The sequence below is a fragment of the Osmerus eperlanus genome, chromosome 9, assembly GCF_963692335.1.
Source record: "Osmerus eperlanus chromosome 9, fOsmEpe2.1, whole genome shotgun sequence".
Taxonomy (NCBI): Eukaryota; Metazoa; Chordata; class Actinopteri; order Osmeriformes; family Osmeridae; genus Osmerus; species Osmerus eperlanus.
The window spans coordinates 8256100-8275544 of NC_085026.1; the positions used below are offsets into that span (position 1 = coordinate 8256100).

General features: G+C 45.9%; 2 protein-coding genes across 2 annotated transcripts; both read right to left on the reverse strand.

The window, feature by feature from the left end:
* Positions 1-616: 616 nt before the first annotated feature.
* On the reverse strand, positions 617-3679 carry LOC134027110 (piggyBac transposable element-derived protein 4-like). The gene is made up of 2 exons (XM_062470262.1): positions 3550-3679; positions 617-2855 (listed from the first exon to the last, which is right to left on the reverse strand). Exon 2 carries the CDS (start codon positions 2851-2853, stop codon positions 1039-1041), a length of 1815 nt encoding a protein of 604 aa, XP_062326246.1. The 5' UTR covers positions 2854-2855; positions 3550-3679; the 3' UTR covers positions 617-1038.
* A 3149-nt stretch (positions 3680-6828) lies between these two features.
* On the reverse strand, positions 6829-10384 carry LOC134026521 (uncharacterized). Its single transcript, XM_062469359.1, has 2 exons — positions 9705-10384; positions 6829-8451 (listed from the first exon to the last, which is right to left on the reverse strand). The coding sequence occupies exons 1-2, from the start codon at positions 9838-9840 to the stop codon at positions 7526-7528; spliced, it is 1062 nt and encodes a 353-aa protein (XP_062325343.1). The 5' UTR covers positions 9841-10384; the 3' UTR covers positions 6829-7525.
* Between the last annotated feature and the right edge of the window lie 9061 nt (positions 10385-19445).

Here is a 19445-nt window from a genome sequence, read left to right on the forward strand (position 1 = left end):
ATTTCAAATACTATTAGTGGCCTGAGGCTTTTAATTGAGTTTTTCCAATTGTATCACATGATTGAGAAAGTTTAGACTAGCTTTTGTGCCCTACCCCTACTATAAAGAGGCCCAACTGTACTTTTTATTAAAGTATGTCAAGGATACACGTGTGCACAGTGTAGAAATATAATGTTGTGTAAAAGTTATGACCATTCTAGTGATTAGTGGGAAAACTGAATTTAAAACCCCATTTAGGACCAGTTTCCCAGACATGGGTTAAGCCTCGCCCTAGAGAGAAACATTCAATGAAGATCTCCACTGAAAACGTTTTTTTTGTGTGTAACTGGGACAAGGCTTAATCCATGTCTGGGAAACTGCTCCTTAGAACGTCATGATACATTTCACATGAACACTCCTCAAATACTCCTTTGAGCACCTGTAATAATACATTGATATTGCATCTAAAATGACACGACACAGAGCTATATATTTGTGTTAAACAAACACACACACTTTAGTTAATTTGAACATTAGACTGTGGGGTGAACGAATAACGCATCAAAACATACCAAATCAAACTTTCAAACTATCTAGGCTAAAGTAAATACATTAGTAACGTGTAGGAGTGCATGAATCAGAATCAAAAATGGTTTTAATCGCCATGAAAGTTGGCACAGACAAGTAAATTACTTTGGCAGGAAGGTAGATACATTCAACATATAGGAATATATCTTAAATAAGTGGTTTAAGTTTAAACAAGTCTACAAAGGGTGCAAAGTCTAATTAACTAATACTAAGGGGACAGGTATGCAAAATAAAATTAATATAAAGTATAAAATAGCTATCATGTACAATATAAAAATACAAATAGGGTGCTTAGTGCAAATATTATGTGGGTGCAAAAATGGCAAGGGTGCAATATATGGCATGAACAGAAAATACATACATGTATCAACACTTAACAACTGCAATACCTGTGAAGAGAAGAGAGGGCGAAAAGAGGCAGGGGGAAAAGACAGCAACAACACAACCTTTTCTATTTAGAACCTGAGCCGCTTAACGAAACTGGTCACACTCAGCCGAGTGCCAAGACTGAAAACAGTTCCTATCACGAACCAAGCAAAGTCTCTTGCCATTACATTCTGGTGCGGCACAAACTACTTTGGTTTTATGCTCAGCCTTTTGTTTCCGATAGCATAGCCAACATCTCCGAGAGGACTCTTCCAATATAGGGACATGGGCTGTGTGGACTGATGATGGAGGTGAAGGAGGGACAACACGCTTTGATGAATGCAAAGGGAAGCTCGCTTGAATATCGATACCTCCCAGCTGACGTGCCAGGTTTTCTCTGAAATCTATCTGTGTCAAGTTCATTATTCTAGACACATCCGCTGGTTCCGCATGAATAAGTTGCCATTCCTTAAACAATATGAAACTATTTACTACGGAAATGTCTATGAAGTGGAAAAAAAGAGTCTTCCACCACTTATTCGTTTTTTGTAGGAAGCCATACGATTTTATCATTTGGTCTGACCTATCAACACCACCCATGTTTTTGTTATAATCACTGATGACAGTGGGCTGGGGGGATACTTCCTTTGTCCAGTTCCCACCATTTTTTACAAACCTAGTTGTTTCAGTCGCGTCATTCGCACTGTGGAAATTAGACAGGCATGTGACGGCACGCGTGTCCCTCCACTGGATTAGAAGTATATTCCCCTCAATCCTACACCACCTCATATCCCCACGGGTTGTCGTGCGTTCCCATCTTTTGACGTCTTTATATTCTGCGGGAATCTGTTTCCGATTCGCCTTGCATGTCCCACAGGCGTTAATTCCCATTTCTAACAACTTCACCATGAGAGCTGGGGATGTGTAAAAGTTGTCAAACCAAACATTGTGGCCCTGGTCTTCGAATGGCTGCAGTAACGATTCAACTACTGTGGTGGCCAAGTCAGTGTCACGCTCAACACTGCTACCTGTGTAGATATTAAAGTCCAGAGTATACCCCGAGTCTGATGTTACAATTACCCATAACTTGAAACCCCACAGAGTAGGCTTGCGCTTCATGTATTGTTTAAATCCTGACCGACCTTTAGACTTGACCATACGTTCATCTATTGAGAGATTTTGGTTAGGCTGAAAGAGTTGTTGGCATTTTTGTTTTAGGTGGTCCGTAAGATAACACAATTTATTAAGGCGATCAGGATTATCCTCCTTGAGAGGGTCTACAACATGTAGAGCTGCCAAAATAGCCTTGAAGCGGTCACGCGACATAAATCCCCTTGCCCACGAACCCTGAAGTGACTTGGTTCCCCAATGGCGATGGACATCAGGGAGAACTGAAAACCCCATGTAAATGAACAAACCAAGAAATGTGTAAAATTCATTGATGGTCACCTCCATCCAAGTTCCTTTGTCGCTGGAATATGTTGGACAGTTTAGGACGAGCGCCCACCCCTGATGATTTGTAAAGCTGCATATGTCAGCAACTACAGCCTCAGTAAAAAACAGCATGAAAAAGTTAATTTCTCGCGACATCTTCTTTGTGCCGGACCCCAGAGCCCGACATACGTTTCCTAAGTCAATACCCAAAGGACGTCTAGGAGTAAATGGGATAGGATTTGGTGCGTTTAAATCCGAGTCAGAGTAGGAGGGATAAGAAACCCAATCAGGCTCATGCTTTGCCTCAGGATCAGGTTCCATCTCCTCCTCGTCCGTCTCTTCCTGGAGCAGTTCCTGGTCTAGCAGATCCTCCTCTTGTGGGCTCATGCCCTCATGAGCCACGTCCTCTTCTTTGAACTGCAGATCATCAGTCAGATTCCTCCTCTTCTTGAGGGTTCTGAACTGGGCGCCATCATCTCCATCCATCTCTACAACAGAAAAAAGGTACAACAATTGTTAGCCAGTTGTGTGTTTTTCACCAATCCGTACACTGAACAAACAGTCACCAAAAGATGGTAGAATAACCACAGGGTTTCCCGCAGCACTTTTCAGTTAAAGCAGCCGCCTAAGCAACACACGCCTGCTGCCTTAACTACGCCCCCCCCCCCACCCCCCCAAAAAAGATTAAAATAAATAAACTATAGCCATATCCTCCTGTTTTCATTCCAAACTGTGACCAACACCAGTCTCCCTTCTCTGCAGAACGCATTAGTCTATCGCACAAACTAGCAGCCCCCCCCCCGGTCTGACAGCAAACCCCACCCTACCACCTTAACTAACACATTTTCTGCGGGAAACCCTGAACCAGAATGTACACCTGCTGAATCAGAATCAGGGTTATTGCCCAGTAAAGGTACACATACAAAGAATTTGCTTGTATAGGTTGTTTGCATAACAATAAACATAGTAAGTAGATAAAACAAGTAATTAAATCTTTTTTTAACATACACTACTAATAACCTACCGGTATATAACATTGTGTACAATATGACTTAAGTAAATGAAGAGCCATATAGGATAAGCAAAAATACACCGCATTAAGTTTAAGAAGATGTGCAATACAGTATTACAGAAGAAGTGCCTTAATGTAACGGTGAAATCTGTCAGTGGGGGGACCCTGACCTTGTGGATGAGGCCAGCTGCGGATGGGAAGATGTCGTTTTGGTGGCGTGAAGTTCTGGTCCTGATAGATTGCAGCCTCCTGCTGTGGGGAGTGTCTGAAACAGTTTGTGACAAGGATGAGAGGGGTCAGACATTCGTTCCTGCTTGCTTTAAGGCCGTGGAGACCTTGGGTCTGCTAAATTTGTCTCTTTCGCATGATTGTCGTTGAGAAATCTCAGATTTGATATTTCATATATTTTATATTTCAATGTACGCATGTGCAAAGTGCAATACCAACAAAAATGGTGGCGCTGTATACCAAATATCACCTAACGTGCAGCGAAATAAAATCAGGAAACGGCGAAGAAGTAGTACACAACGGCGGTACATTTTAAAGCGCAAAGAATGTGAGCTGGCTCGCAATAAACAAACGCTTGTCAGATAAACATTAACAATACCTCCGCCTTTGTTACAATGGTCATTGCTGTTGTATAACGTATTTAGTCACAACGTGTTTTGTCGCTGACCTGCCTCCTATAACTAAAACATCCATGTTGACAAACAACAGTGGAGTATGTGAACAATGCCGCTTGCGTAGCTTTCGCGTGTACACGTACGATAATTGGAGTTTACCCAGGCATTAAGTGTTCTAGCATTCCTAATGTTCATAGAAGTAAGATACTTATACCAGAGTATACTTAAGAATAATACTTAACGTTACGTCGATGTTTTTTCGACATTCCGCGACGTTGAAAGAAAAACAACCTATCACGTTTTACAAGGACTAACGATTGAGCAAAACAACTTACTATAGCCTACTGCTATACTTTAAAGGCTGTATTTGAGTACAAATTAAACAAGTAACATAAACAAAATTACCTTATGCTCAGGGAAAGTAGGTAGAGTACACTATAAACTAACACACGCGATTATATATAAATCACAGCTCAACTAAGCAACAAGAGAAAACACGAGCGAGCAAGGAAGGAGGAACAGGACAACTGAATTATCCGGAACACAGGTGTCAGTACCGACCGTGAAACTAGCCGAGTATCAGGTTATCCGATTTCGCCTTCAGAATAAGGGCATGGCCTCAAGCAAATACTATTAGTGACATCAGGCTTTTAATTGAGTTTTTAAATTGTGTCACATGATTGAGAAAGTTTAGACCTGCTCTTGTGCCCTACCCCTACTATAAAGAGGCCCAACTGTACTTTTTATTAAAGTATGTGAAAGATAGCCTACATACGTGTGCAGGCAATGAAGAACAGCAGACAGTGTAGAAATATAATGTAGTGTTTAAAAGTTATGACCATTCTAGTAATTTGTGGGAAAACATAATTTAAAACCCCATTTAGGACCAGTTTCCCAGACATGGGTTAAGCCTCGTCCTAAAGAGAAACATTCAATGAAGATCTCCACTGGAGTGGGGACAGAGACAGATTCAAGGAGTCGAAGAACAGGTTTAGCAAAGTGTTGAGAGAGGCTAAACGACTATACTCAGAGACGCCAGTTCTCTGCTAACGACTCGGCTTCTGTCTGGAGAGGGCTCAGGCAGATTACTACAAGCCCAGAGCCCCCCACACCACTAACGACTCTCGTCTGGCCAACGACCTGAACGAGTTCTACTGCAGATTTGAAAGACAATTGGACTGTCCTGTACTACACCTTCCCTCCCAAGAGGCCTCCTCCCCTCTCACCACAGTGATGACTCTCTTCATTCAGGAGAGAGAAGTAAACAGACTTTTCAAGAGGCAGAACCCCCGCAAAGCAGCTGGGCCGGACTCTGTCTCTCCTGCCACCCTCAAGCAATGCGCTGACCAGCTGTCTCCGGTGTTCACCTACATCTTCTCCACCATCATCCCTGTGCCCAAAAAGCCAAGGCCAACAGGACATAATGACTGCAGACCCGTCGCCCTGACCTCTGTGGTAATGAAGAATTTTGAGCGCCTGGTGCTGGCATACCTCAAATACATCACAGACCCTCTACTGGACCCCCTGCAGTTTGCCTACAGAGCCAACAGGTTTGTGGACGATGCAGTTAACATGGCCCTCCACTTCACCCTACAGCACCTGGACTCCCCAGCATCCTACGCCAGGATCCTGTTTGTGGACTTCAGCTCTGCCTTCAACACCATCATCCCTGTCAACACTGTGGAGTCCTTCCACTTCCTGGGCACTATCCTCTCCCAGGACCTCAAGTGGGAGCTGAACATCAGTTCCCTCACCAAGAAAGCACAACAGAGGATGTACTTCCTATGGCAGCTGAATAAATTCAACCTGCCAAAGACAATGATGGTGCACTTCTACACAGCAATCATTGAGTCCATCTTCAACCCCTCCATCACCATCTGGTACACTGCTGCTACTGCCAAGAGCAGACTGCAGCGTATCATCCGTACTGCTGAGAAGGTGATTGGCTGCAATCTGCCTACCCTCGAGGACCTGCACACCTTGAGGATCCTGAGGCGAGGGAGGAAGATTGTGGCCGACTCCTCCCACCCTGGACACACTGTTTCAGCCACCCCCTTCCGGCAGAAGGCTGCGGTCCATCAGGACCAAAACCACTCGCCAGAAAAACAGCTTCTTCCCATCCGCTGCTGGCCTTTTCAACAAGGTCATGGGCTCACATAGACTTTAACCATTGCCACATTTGCACACTTGCCATATTTACACACATCATATTTGCACGTTGCAAGTTACCCTATTTGTATTTTTTTTTACTTTTATTTTATATTGTATATCATAGCTACTTAACTTTGTATATTTCAATTTTATTTTAAATTCTTACAGCCCCTTAGTATTAGTTAGACTTTGTACCATTAGTATAGTTAGACTTGTACACCACTATTCAAGATTTATGATCCCTATATGTTGAATGTATGCACCTTCCTGCCAAAGTAAATTCCTTGTCTGTAACAACTTTCATGGCGATTAAAACCCCTTTCTGATTCTTCTGAAAACGTTTTTTTTAAGACTGGGACAAGGCCTAATCCATGTCTGGGAAACTGCTCCTTAGAATGTACATTACATTTACATTTAGCAGACACTCTTATCCAGAGCGACTTACAGTAAGATCAGGGACATTATCCCCGAGGCAAGTAAGACAACGCATTTTTCACGGCCGGGAATCAAACCAACAACCTTCTGATTAATAGCCCGACTCCCTAACCGCTCAGCCATCTGACTCCTAGTATCTTGACTAGAATGTCAAGATACATTTCACATGAGGAAATACTCTTTCCTCAAATACTCTTTTGAGCACCTGTAATAATACATTGATATTGCATCTGAAATGACACAACACAAACACTGAGATATATATTTGTTTTAAAAAAACACACACACACACTTTAGTTAATTTGAACATTAGACTGTGGGGTGAACGAATAAAACAAGAAAAACATACTAAATCAAACTATCTAGGCTAAAGTAAATACATTTGTAACGTGTAGGAGTGCATGAACAGAAGATACATACATGTATAAACACTTAACAACTGCAATACCTGTGAAGAGAAGAGAGGGCGAAAAGAGGCAGGGGGAAAAGACAGCAACAACACAACCTTTTCTATTTAGAACCTGAGCCGCTTAACGAAACTGGTCACACTCAGCCGAGTGCCAAGACTGAAAACAGTTCCTATCACGAACCAAGCAAAGTCTCTTGCCATTACATTCTGGTGCGGAACAAACTACTTTGGTTTTATGCTCAGCCTTTCGTTTCCGATAGCATAGCCAACATCTCCGAGAGGACTCTTCCAATATAGGGACATGGGCTGTGTGGACTGATGATGGAGGTGATGGAGGTGAAGGAGGGACAACACGCTTTGGTGAACGCAAAGGGAAGCTTGCTTGAATATCGATACCTCCCAGCTGACGTGCCAGGTTTTCTCTGAAATCTATCTGTGTCAAGTTCATTAGTCTAGACTTATCCCTTGGTTTCGCATTGACAATTTGCCATTCCTTAAACAATATGAAACTATTTACTACGGCAATGTCTATGAAGTGGAAAAAAAGAGAACACTGCTACCTGTGTAGATATTAAAGTCCAGAGTATACCCCGAGTCTGATGTTGCAATTACCCATAATTTGAAACCCCACCGAGTAGGCTTGCGTTTCATGTATTGTTTAAATCCTGACCGACCTTTAGACTTGACCATACGTTCATCTATTGCGAGATTTTGGTTAGGCTGAAAGAGTTGCTGGCATTTTTGTTTGAGGTGGTCCATAAGATAACGCAACTTCTTAAGGCGATCTTGATTATCCTCCTTGAGAGGGTCTACAACATGTAGAGCTGCCAAAATAGCCTTGAAGCGGTCACGCGACATAAATCCCCTTGCCCACGAACCCTGAAGTGACTTGGTTCCCCAATGGCGATGGGAGTCAGGGAGAACTGAAAACCCCATGTAAATGAGCAAACCAAGAAATGTGTAAAATTCATTAACGGTCACCTCCATCCAAGTTCCTTTGTCGCTGGAATATGTTGGACAGTTTAGGACGAGCGCCCACCCCTGATGATTTGTAAAGCTGCATATGTCAGCAACTACAGCCTCAGTAAAAAACAGCATGAAAAAGTTCATTTCTTGGGACATCTTCTTTGTGGTGGTTCGCAGAGACAGACATACATTTCCTAAGTCAATACCCAAAATACGTCTAGGAGTAAATGGGATAGGATTTGGTGCATTTAAATCCGAGTCAGAGTAGGAGGGATAAGAAACACAGTCAGGTTCACGCTTTGCCTCAGGATCAGGTTCCATCTCCTCCTCGTCCGTCTCTTCCTGGAGCAGTTCCTGGTCTAGCAGATCCTCCTCTTGTGGGCTCATGCCCTCATGAGCCACATCCTCAGCTATGAACTGCAGATCATTGGTCAGATTCCTCCTTTTCTTGGGGGTTCTGAACTGGGCGCCATCGTCTACATCCATCTCTACAACAGAAAAAAGGTACAACAATTGGTAGCCAGTTGTGTGTTTTTCACAAATCTGTACACTGAACAAACAGTCACCAAAAGCTGGCAGAATAACCAGAATGTCCACCTGCAGAATCAGAATCAGGTTTGTTGCCCAGTAAGTTTACACATACAAATAATTTGCTTTGAAGGTTGTTGCATAACAATAAACAAAGTAAGTAGATAAAACAAGTAATGACATTTTTTTTACATACATTTACTAATAGCCTATATAAAAATGTGTAAAATATAACTTAAGTATAAGAGCCATATAGGATAAGCAAAAATTCACAGCATTAAAGATCCCATGGCATGCTGTTTTTGGATGCTTTTATATAGACCTTGGTGGTCCCCTAAATACTGTGTCTGAAATTCAGACTTGGTGCAGAATTACAGCCACTACTAGCAATCCTACAATGAGCTTTCCTTAGGACGTGCCATGTATGTGTCTATAGCTTTAACCCTTAGATGCGTGAGTTCTAAATATTTCCGACGGTCCCCACAGTGTGAGTTATTTTTCCGAAACGGGAGCTAGCTAGCTTTCATTAGCTTCTGGGCTAAGGTACCTAGCATAATACTCGTAGCAATGCTACTACCATGCTAGTGTTACTTCTTAGCCTCCTCATTAGTACATTTGGAAGCCTTACTAAACTGTTTGTCCCATAGTATTTGTCTATCGGAAAATATTCAATTGGAATGTTCGAAATCACATATGTGCGACATTATGCCGTGGGGCCCGCATTCGAACGATCACATATGTGCAACGCTACTCTGGGTTAAATGCTAATGAGGAGGAGAGAGGCAGGGTTAACTGCCATGCTTCGGTCGTTTGCAAGCCATGATGTCTCTCGAGGAAAAAACAATATCACGCTTGCACGGTCGTAGCTCATTTTCTCATGGGCAGGCCAAATTCTCTGGGCGGGCCAATAGGCAGAGAAAGGGGAGGTAACCTTTCCCCTTATGACGACATGAGGGGAAAATTCCAGATCGGCCCATCTGAGCTATCATTTTCTCAAAGGCAGAGCAGGATACCCAGGGCTGGGTTTACACCTATCGCAATTTCTAGCCACTGGGGGACACTAGGCAGGCTAGGGGAACTCATATTAATGTAAAAAAAAACTCAAAGTGAAATTTTCATGCCATGGGACATTTAAGTTTAAGATATCAAAGACAGTATTGCAGAAGAAGTGCCTTAATGTAACGTCAAAGTCTGTCAGTGGGGGGACCCAGACCTTGTGGATGAGGCCAGCTGCGGCTGGGAAGACGCTGTTTTGGTGGCGTGAAGTGTTGGTCCTGATGGATGGCAGCCTCCTGCTGTGGGGAGAGTGTCTGAAACAGTTTGTGACCAGGATGAGAGGGGTCAGACATTCGTTACTGCTCGCTTCAGGGCCCTGGAGACACCTTGCGCACGCGTACATTTAATGGCCAAAATATACTGCACGATGTTTACGCATACGCTGAATGGCTGTTCGTTTGGTGTGTACATTGTGCACGTCTCCCTGGCCTTTAAATGTAGGCATATGCAAAGTGCAATACAAACAAATATTGTGGCGCAGTATACCAAAGATCACCTGACGTGCTGCGAAATAAAATCAGGAAACAGTGAAGTAATAGTAGTACACAACGGCGGTACATTTTAAAGAGCAAAGAATGTGAGCTGGCTCGCAATAGACAAAGGCTACAGTCAGATAAACATTAACAATACATCAGTCTATGTTACAATGGTTATTGCTGCTGTAAAACGTATTTAGTCACAACATGTTTTGTCGCTTACCTGCCTCTGCCTCCTATAGAAGACATAACTAAAACATCCATGTTGACAAACAACAGTGGAGTAGGCTATGTGAACAATGCCGCTTGCGTAGCTTTCGCGTGTACACGTACAAACATTTGAGTTTACCAAGGCATTAAGTGTTCTAGCGTTCCTAATGTTAATATAAGTAAGATACTTATAGGCCCACTTAAAATAATACTTACGTTGACTTTATGTCAATACTTTTTGTGGGCCAGTGATTGGTGAACATTTAAATTGTCATGGTATCCAGAATTTTTCAGCCATTCTCCACTTTTCTGAGTTTTTAAATACTTTTCATGTGGGAAAAGCATTTTGGAAAAAATATTAATCATTGCAGAGTATTTTGACATAAAAAAGATCACTGTTTGGGGACTTAACGGATGTGTAACTTAAAAACTCCACAAAAAATTAACTAACCATAATTAATGAATTGCCTCAGTTCTGTTTATAGTTCTATTCAATCATGTTAACATTCTTTTGAAGATAAGTCTAGAAAGTGTAGTCTGAATGTATTCAACTTTATAAAGCCCAAAAGACAACTCGGGCACAAACACAAACTTTTTATTTAAACAAAATGTATGGAAGCCAGGCATATTAGGCATTTGAGGCAAAAATAGACATTAAGATTGACTACTGCAGTTTGCATAAGTAAAGGTAGGCTACTTTGAAACCAGAAACTTTGAAATCAGTGTTAATGCAGTCCTAAATTCATACTTTGCAGCATGTATGACAAATTGTTTGACCAAACCAAGTGTTTTCTCAAAACAATGAAGTCTTGGTTTACCAGCCAACATCACTACAAACGTAGAAAATGCTGTCATAACATAGTTGTCCACAGGGTGTCGCCGAAGTCTGTAAATAAATAATCAATTTCCCTGTAGTTAAAGGCTCTAACATCAACTGCTTGACAGTTCAAAGCTCTGTAAATGTCCACATTCTAATACACAGATTGTGGAATAGCAGCTTGTAATACACCAGCGTTTCAACAACGTCTTGGGGATAAATCGGTCTGCACACCTGCAGTCGGTATTGGCTTCTCTCCTCTCTAGTTATGGAGAAAAGGACAGGGGTCCATATCATGGCTTTATTTCAGTTGACAGGGTTGATTACTTAGCTTGTACAGCCTGCAATGGTTCAAGGCAACAGAACTAAGGTGGGAGAAGCGATCCCAAACCTGCTGTTGGAGGCCGACAGTAACCAGAGCCGTCAGCTCTTTCCTCTGGAGCCTCGCGGCGCCCCCCTCAGTGCACCATGAGCATGTGCAGGCCGGCTGTCATGACCGCTGCCCCACATAAACAGACGCACATCTGGGCTGGCGGGGCACGGGGAAAGAGGAGGAGGGAGGAGAGGGAGGGGGAGCACCTCAGGGGAGCGGCCGGGAGGCCATGGCCGTGCGACGTGTAAACGGACGAGGCCCCTGAGGGGTCGGCCGTCGTCAAGCACCCGTCGTCCTCTTGGCCGCGTTTCCATGGAGGCTTAAGTTCCTTCCACGGGGCTCTGAACATTCCGAGTGCTGCTTTTTTTTATGTTTCTTTTTTCTTCTTCTTCATCTTCTTCCTTTTCTCTTCATCCTGCACCACAGCCCGTTTGGTGTTATCTAATATAAACTTGGGGCAAGGGATGGCCATTGCCATGGGATGCTTGCTGGGGGTAGAAGAACAGTGTCAGAGTGGTCAGAGGCCTGGTGGAGGGGGTCTGGGGGGGCTGTACATTATCCCTGTGCCCTGTCTCCCCTCTCAGACTGGGGGTGTCAAGGCTGCGTCAAGGCAGCCCAGATCAGTTTTATTTGGGTTATAAATGGGAATGTTGAAAGAACACTGTGTTTTCATGTTTGCGTTAGGAATACTGTAAGTTTAGCTATGAATGCCTGTTCGCTTGACATGCAGGCCTGAATGAGTGTTTCCATGTACTGTACACAGTTCCTGTGTGTTTACATACTGTGCATTTGAGGAACATGCCTTTGAGTGAGATAGTATACACACAGACTTTGCCGGGACATTTAAAGAATGTCTGTGTGTTTGTGTGTCAGCGTGCGAGGAAACAGAAAACGAGTGTGTGTGTGTGTGTTTGTATGTTTGCGTGCGCGTGTGGCGAGCTGCTAGGGGACATCCGATCCCCCTCGCTCGCCGCACGCCACGCTTGCTTGCAGGTGGTCTGTCCGCGCTCGGGGGCCAGGCAGATTTAATATTTCATAGGAACGCAGCACGCCCATGGACGCCGTCATTGAGTCCACATGGCCGGCCGGAAAGCTGCTTTGTGAACACTTGGTTGAAATATGCAGCCTTCCAGGCCCCCTCCACCATGCGGCTCACTCAATCTCTGGGCCTCACAATTACAAGCCAGCCACAGCTACAGATGTTGGCAGCTGTCTTTAACCCTCTAGGTTCCGCTGTTGTCTGGCCTAGTAGCTCAGTGCTTTGCGTGTGCTTCTCTGTCGAAAGACTGTGTAAATGGTCACCCGTGGAGTGGGAAGAAGAGAGAGGGAGAACATGAAAAAGGGAGATGTAGAAAAAGGACTGAACGTAGATGCAGAAGGAGAAATGAATGGGGGAAGGAAACAAATGTAGGTAGAAGGGAAGGGATTAAAAGAATGAATTCGGGAAGAGTGAAAGTAAAACAGACAGAGAAAGAATAGGGGTAAATCTGGGAGAGAGAGAGAGAGAGAGGGAGGGAGAGGGAGAGAGGAAGAGGAAGAGGAAGAGGAAGAGGAAGAGGGAGAGGGAGAGGGAGAGAGAGAGACAGAGAGAGAAAGAGAGAGAGAGGTGGAAAGCCAGGAGAGCTGACTGCTGCCTCTCAGCCTGAAGACTTCCAGGCGGAGTGTATTAAGCTGCTCCAGCTATTCCTGGTTTAATGTCCCCCTGCACTTCTACACAGGGTATAAACAGGAAGGCCAAACCAAACATGTTTATGATGCGATTGCAAAATTGGTTGTAAGGAACTAAAGTTCAGCTCAGTGCTTCATTTACTTCCCAACTGATTCCAGTGACAAGCCCACTCTCCTTTTCCCTCTCAGTGTTTGTTGTACAGAGCACATGAAGTGGAGTTGGCCAGTGGCCAAAGAGAGCAGAAGGAACTTCACCAGCACCATTATTCAACAAGGTCAAAACCGATTTAAATGTGGAACCACAGCCAGAGTAGGGCATCTTGAAACTGTTAGGAAACTATTCCGGATCTTAAACAGACCAGGGGGACTGTGTACATCTCCCTAATTGCACATGTCAATTTATGTACAAACGCTTGGTTTAGTCAAGCTCCTTTACTGCCCCCTTAGTTCACCCCCCAACCCCCCAACTGCACCTACCCATACTTAACAGACACACACGCAAATACATCCATGCAAGCATGCACGCATACACACCACTTCCGGCACCTGAGAATCAACAGAACAGGTTGATACTGTGTGTAGTCTTAGTGCTGCAGCCAGCATTCGCTCTCTCTCTCTCCTTCACAAACACACACACACACTCACACAATGGCCAATTGTGGCCATTGTGTGAGTCAATGTCCTCCAGGGAACAAACAAGTCGCAGAGACTAGCCATGTCCGTTTCCAGCTTTCCAGCTCGTTAATGTTGTGCGGCTTCTCCGGGAACAATGGATTCATCTTGAACTGTGCTTTGCAGCAACTTAGCATGTCTGTATGGTATTAATCCAGCCTGAGCAATTACTCTCTCAAATGTTTACTGTACTGCCCTACTTTGACGTGAGCGAGAAACAAATTGAGAGCTTAATGAGGACCTCACACAGCTCCCAATGACCGATTCTAAAACATAACAGGTGAAAACGGCTCCAAAATACTTTGATGCTTCGTTCCGTGGTCCACTGTACAGTGACCGTAACCTGACCAGAGCAGACGCTTTGCAGCTGTATCTAAAACCGAGAGGTGGGAGGCTACATACAAGCCAATCGTTGGTTGTTCATGGGAGAGTGACCAGAGCAAACAGTGAGTGTATCTACACGGGCTTCACGTGTCGCTTACTCTACATGAGATCATTTCACACGGACAGTAGAAGGCCAGGCTAAGACCTGGTCTTGAGTGTGTGTGTGTACAGTTCTGCCATGTAAGTTCTTGGACAGACTTACTTGCTCGAGGCCATAATAAGGCGAGAGTGAGGAGATATTTTAGGGCCCTTGTCAGCCTACTACAGCTCCTTTATCATTTTCTTTCCCTCCCTCTCACAGAATCTCTCTTATGTGGCCTACCTACTCTCCACTAAACCAATGCCTCCACAGGGCTCACAAGAGGAGAAAGTGTCTGAACTCGGCAGAGTATGATGTGCATGAAATGTTGATGTTCTGTTTGACCTCTGACCCCTGGGAGTTAATGACCACATCATAGGGACCTCGCTCTTCACTGAGCCAGGGGGGAGGGGAGATTGGGCGGCTTGAGGGGAAAAAAAACATGCTTCGCCGACAATGGCTTCTTAGTCCTTGAAGTCGGCCATCTTGGATTTGTCTGCGTGGCTGTGTTTGGAAAGCAATCATTGCGTACCAGGGTGTACACTGTCACAGGATGAAAGAATGGAGCAGTGTGGAGCCAGAGGAGCACCTGTGAGCGGGGTAGTTTACAGGTCAGTTCCTGCTGTAGATTTGAAGGGAAGGGACGGCTGTATTTTAATAGTCTGTAGTGGCCACCTCCTCTCCTACTTCTCCAACAATCCATCTGACGGAATATCTTGATCTAGAACATTTACCGTGTATAATAAGAAACACGACATATTGCATTTTAATAACACGCTGACAAGATGTCCCCGATTTTTGTTTGAGTGGTGTAAAGTAACCATAAGCAGGACGCTTTGGTAGGCTATTGACACCCACCCCAGGTAAGAGCAAGGCTATACCTCTGAACACTAGAGGGCAGCCTATTCAAGGAGGATAGGTGTGTTCATGTGCACATACACCCCCCCCTCCCCCCCCCTCCCCAACCCCCATCCTCGCCTCCCCCTTCCCTCACACATACGCATACCTACCCCGTCATTCAGTGTCTTCAGCATCTGAGACCTGGCCTCTCGTGTTGGTCTCGAAAAGGCCTGCGGGCGCTTGAGAGTGTGGAGGTCCCTGCAGCTCCCTGAGACGTGTGGTCGATGATGCTGCCGCCGTATAGGCTGGTGCCGACGGGACACAGCAGTGGGGCTGACCTTATCCTGGTCCGCGGGAAGGAGGGAGAGACATCCAAACATGTTTGCTCATGCCACGGGAAGCACCGTTTTCCAAGGAGCAGCGGGGCAACATGAAAAAGACGGCGGGAGGGAGCGAGAAGAGGAAGAGACAATGGAGAAGAATGGAGAGAGAACCGGAGGGAGGAGAGGAGGAGGTCGAGAGGAGGAGGTAGAGAGGAGAGGAGGAAGCATAGAGGAGAGAAGGAGGTAGAGAGGAGAGGAGGAGGTCGTGAGGAGAGGAGGAGGTCGAGAGGAGAGAAGGAGGTGAAGAGGAGAAGGTAGAGGACAGGAGGAGGTAGGTAAGGACGAGAGAAGAGGAGGTTAAGAAGAACATCGACTGAATTGAAGAGAAAGTAGCAAGAAGAGAAGAGGAGGAGGTCGGTAAGGACGAGAGAAGGAGGTGGAGAGAGAAAAGGTGCAAGTAGAGAGGAGAATATAGGGAGGAGAGCAGGAGGTAGGGAAGAGAGGGGTGAGAAGGGAGGGGGGTCTGAGGGAGTCTGGTGGCCACATGTCCCCTCTGTAGCTGGGTGCGTGGTTATTGCAGGGTAGGGTTTCATGCTAAACATCCATGGAGAGGCTGAAAATAAACCCTGTCCAAACACAGCGGCTGGCTGGTGGAGTGGTGAGGACAGGCCCCGCAGGAGCCTCACACACACACACACACACATAAACACACGCATAAACACACATGCACGGATGTACACCCAGTCTCGTTCTTAGCCCCCTCCACCCCAGCCCCCTAAACCTTGAACCCTGAAGCCTAAATGGTCAACTTTGAACCCTAGACCAAGCTTAGGATCATATGATTTCAACTCAGTTTCCTCTTTATTGTTGGGTTATGGCTAACATGTCAGAAGAGCTGTTGTGAAAGTTGATGATAGCGTACCAGAGACGAGGTTCAAGATACCTGTGTCACTTTCACACAATGCTAAGATCAAAGTAGGTCTATTTAAAACGTAACCATTTGCACCTGACTAGCTCAGAAAGGCCTGAAGGATCCACCCCCGTAAAAAACAAACAAAACCAAAAAAAAGGTTAATGATGGTGACGGAGATGATTGTGTGTTCCTCCAGTCTGAGATAGACGGTATCCATGGCGGGGGTAACATGAAGAGTGCTACATGACAGTTACACACAGAAAAAGATGTTAATTACCTGTTCCTCTTCTGGGAAGAAAAAGACGAGGTCAGCGCTGGCGGGGAGTGAGAGAGCCACATCAAACACGGAGCATGTATGAATCTGTCAGCAATTGAAGAGCTATTACTACAGTAGCTGTGCTGTGCCCTGGGGAGGAACCTGTCAGTTTACTCATTAAAGACCTCCCTTGGCTGCACAGGAGGTTCACACACACCTACTCACGTTTAGACACACAACCACATCCACTCACACACACACACACACACACACACACACACACACACACACACACCCACACACACACACACACACACACACACACACACACACACACACACACACACACACACACACACACACACATGGCTACTCACCTCCTTTAACCATGCAAACACATACACACTTACGTTTACACATACAAGCGCCTGCACACACACACACACACAATACAACCATCTCTACACGCTTCAAATAACCCAGGCCATTCAAGTCAGCGCTCAGCCCTAGTCACAGGATAATAGGTGTGAGGGGGCGACTAAGTGTGTGTTTGTGTGTGTGAAATCATCTGTGAAATCAGAGACACAAACACGTCAGACCTCCGTGAAAACCTCACCTCTGCCAACTTCTGTGAACCATTAGAAAAGGATCAGCAACATTTCCCTGACACTGACATGTTACACTTATGCCTCACCCATCCCCTCGACTCCCTCAGAACCCCTCACCGACACCGGAGCGGGGTGCTCCAGCGACCGACCACACCGGCGGTGAGACCCACCCGCCATTGGAACCTCGATCCTGGGTTTTCTCAAGGGCTTGTTGGCTTGCCGGTCCAGACTGCCGCGGAGGAGTTGTGTCGTATCATGTCGTGCAGTGAACCTGTCTGTCTTCTGTCAGGCTGCTGTCACACACACATCTACCCCATCAATACCCACCCCCCCACACCACCTCCCCTGTCCCACCTCCCACCTAGGTCTGCCTGCTCTGAACACACATGTTTTGATAGCTGACGGCCATGTCAGGAGTCAAGTAGAGCCTCTTAAAAAGTGGCCTGGGGCCGGGGGTCGCACACTAATGAGTAAAAGCTTTTTCTTTCTTTGTTGGCAGGGGGGGGGGGGGGCATGAGGAAATGTGCTCACTAGGTGGTGGAGCAGGGTGAGGCTGGGAGGCTGGCAAAGGAGGGAGGGATGGAGGGAGAGAATGTGTGAAGGGCTGGGTGGAGGGGTAGGTTGGCTGGGGTTTCAGGGGTGAGAAGGTGAGGGGGGGGCAGGATGTGGGGAGGCGGGCAGGGGATGAGGTCTCAGTTGGGGGGTACGGGGGGGGGGTAAATGATAAACAGTGTTTGTCTGGAAAAGAAGAAGGGAAGACAGAGAAGAACAGGGGAAAGCTCTTCAAGGCCCCACTGAAAACAAATTCTGACACCATCCCCTTTGCTGTGGAAATACACCTTTCCTGCCTCTACTTGTTGATTCAGTGAATGTTTGCAGCGGCTTCACCCTGACTGCCGTGTTCTGTCAGGTCAGTGGTGACATGGAGGGAGAAAGGAGGAACCAGACAGACGGAGGAGGAGGAGAGAAGAGGAAGAAGTGTAAGGATGGGCTGAGGGAAGAGGCACTCCTCAAGGACAACGATGAGGCATCTGCAGTGGGATTCAATCACACTTAACTTTCCGTCGATGTGTCTGTCTGTCTGTCTGCCTGCTTGCCTGTCTGCTTGTCCGTCCGTCCGTCTGTCCTCGTTCCTGTAGTGATTTCGTCGACAGCAAATACCCCCCCCCCCCCCCCCCCCTCGCCTGGCCTCCCTTCTGTCTTTTTTTTGTTGCAGGGGCTTGTTAAGGCCAGACGGCCTGACCCTGACACACTGAAATGGATTCACAAGAAACTCCCGTGCCCCCTGGCTCTTTCTGTGTTCTGGTCGGCCCAAGGCCCAGGCAGGGCGGTATATTACAAGCTGTGTTGAGAGGGAAGAAAGAGGAGAGAGGATAGAGACGGATAGAGAGAGGGAGACATATATATATATATATATATATATATATATATATATATATATATAGAGAGAGAGAGAGAGAGAGAGAGAGAGAGAGAGAGAGAGAGAGAGAGAGAGAGAGAGAGAGAGAGAGAGAGAGAGAGAGAGAGAGAGAGAGAGAGAGAGAGAGAGAGAGAGAGAGAGAAAGAAGAATGCCCGTCCTTGTGTTAGGAGAGTTAACCTTTAGTGCTGCAGAGTGCTAAGAGACTCTCTTTGTTCCCCCCACTTGTCTGATCTGGCCTGTCCTCAGTGGCCAAGAGGTGTGTGTGTGTGGTGTGTGTGTGTGTAGAGTGTGTGTAGTGCTGGTGTGGGGGCTGTTTGAAGCAAGTCTGATGGCTCCTCTGGTGATCTCCAGGAAGTGTGTGTCTGTGCATTGAACAAGCTCCTCCAGATGTTGTCGCGATTCCGAGGTGTGTGTCAGTGTGTGTTTGTGTGTGGGTGTGTGCATCCATAAACGTGTCGGAGCATGCTCTTGTTAGTGTGTCTGTGTCTCCGAATGCTTGCGTAGGTGTAGCCGTGGGTAGCAAGATGCTGCAACGAGGGATGGGTCCACTGTTGATGTTGAAGTCAATAAAGATAACAATGACAGGCCATGAACTAGAATGGAGAGTCTGGCACAACTGACATAGCTGTTTATCCCATTGTTCCCACATTCCTTACCTCTTTCTCCAGACTCATGGCTTTGCGATAGGTCTCATCCACGTAGGAGTTTTGTCTTGTTCTTCCATTTTGGTCAAGTCAGCCATGTTGGCCGTTGCTCCAGTGCAGGTTATGAGATCTGAGTGGCCCCTTCTTTCCTCATCCTGTCTCTTCCCTTGGATAACATGGCTCTCTGGGTGCTGGTCCAGGGTACCTTCCAACA

Excerpts from the sequence above, each read along its gene's own strand:
- LOC134026521 (XM_062469359.1), bottom strand. The coding sequence starts at position 9,840 with ATGTCTGACCCCTCTCATCCTGGTCACAAACTGTTTCAGACACTCTCC. Across the intron at positions 8,452-9,704 it reads CAGCTGGCCTCATCCACAAG|AGATGGATGTAGACGATGGC; the intron begins GTCTGGGTCCCC and ends TTTCTGTTGTAG.
- LOC134027110 (XM_062470262.1), bottom strand. The coding sequence starts at position 2,853 with ATGGATGGAGATGATGGCGCCCAGTTCAGAACCCTCAAGAAGAGGAGG.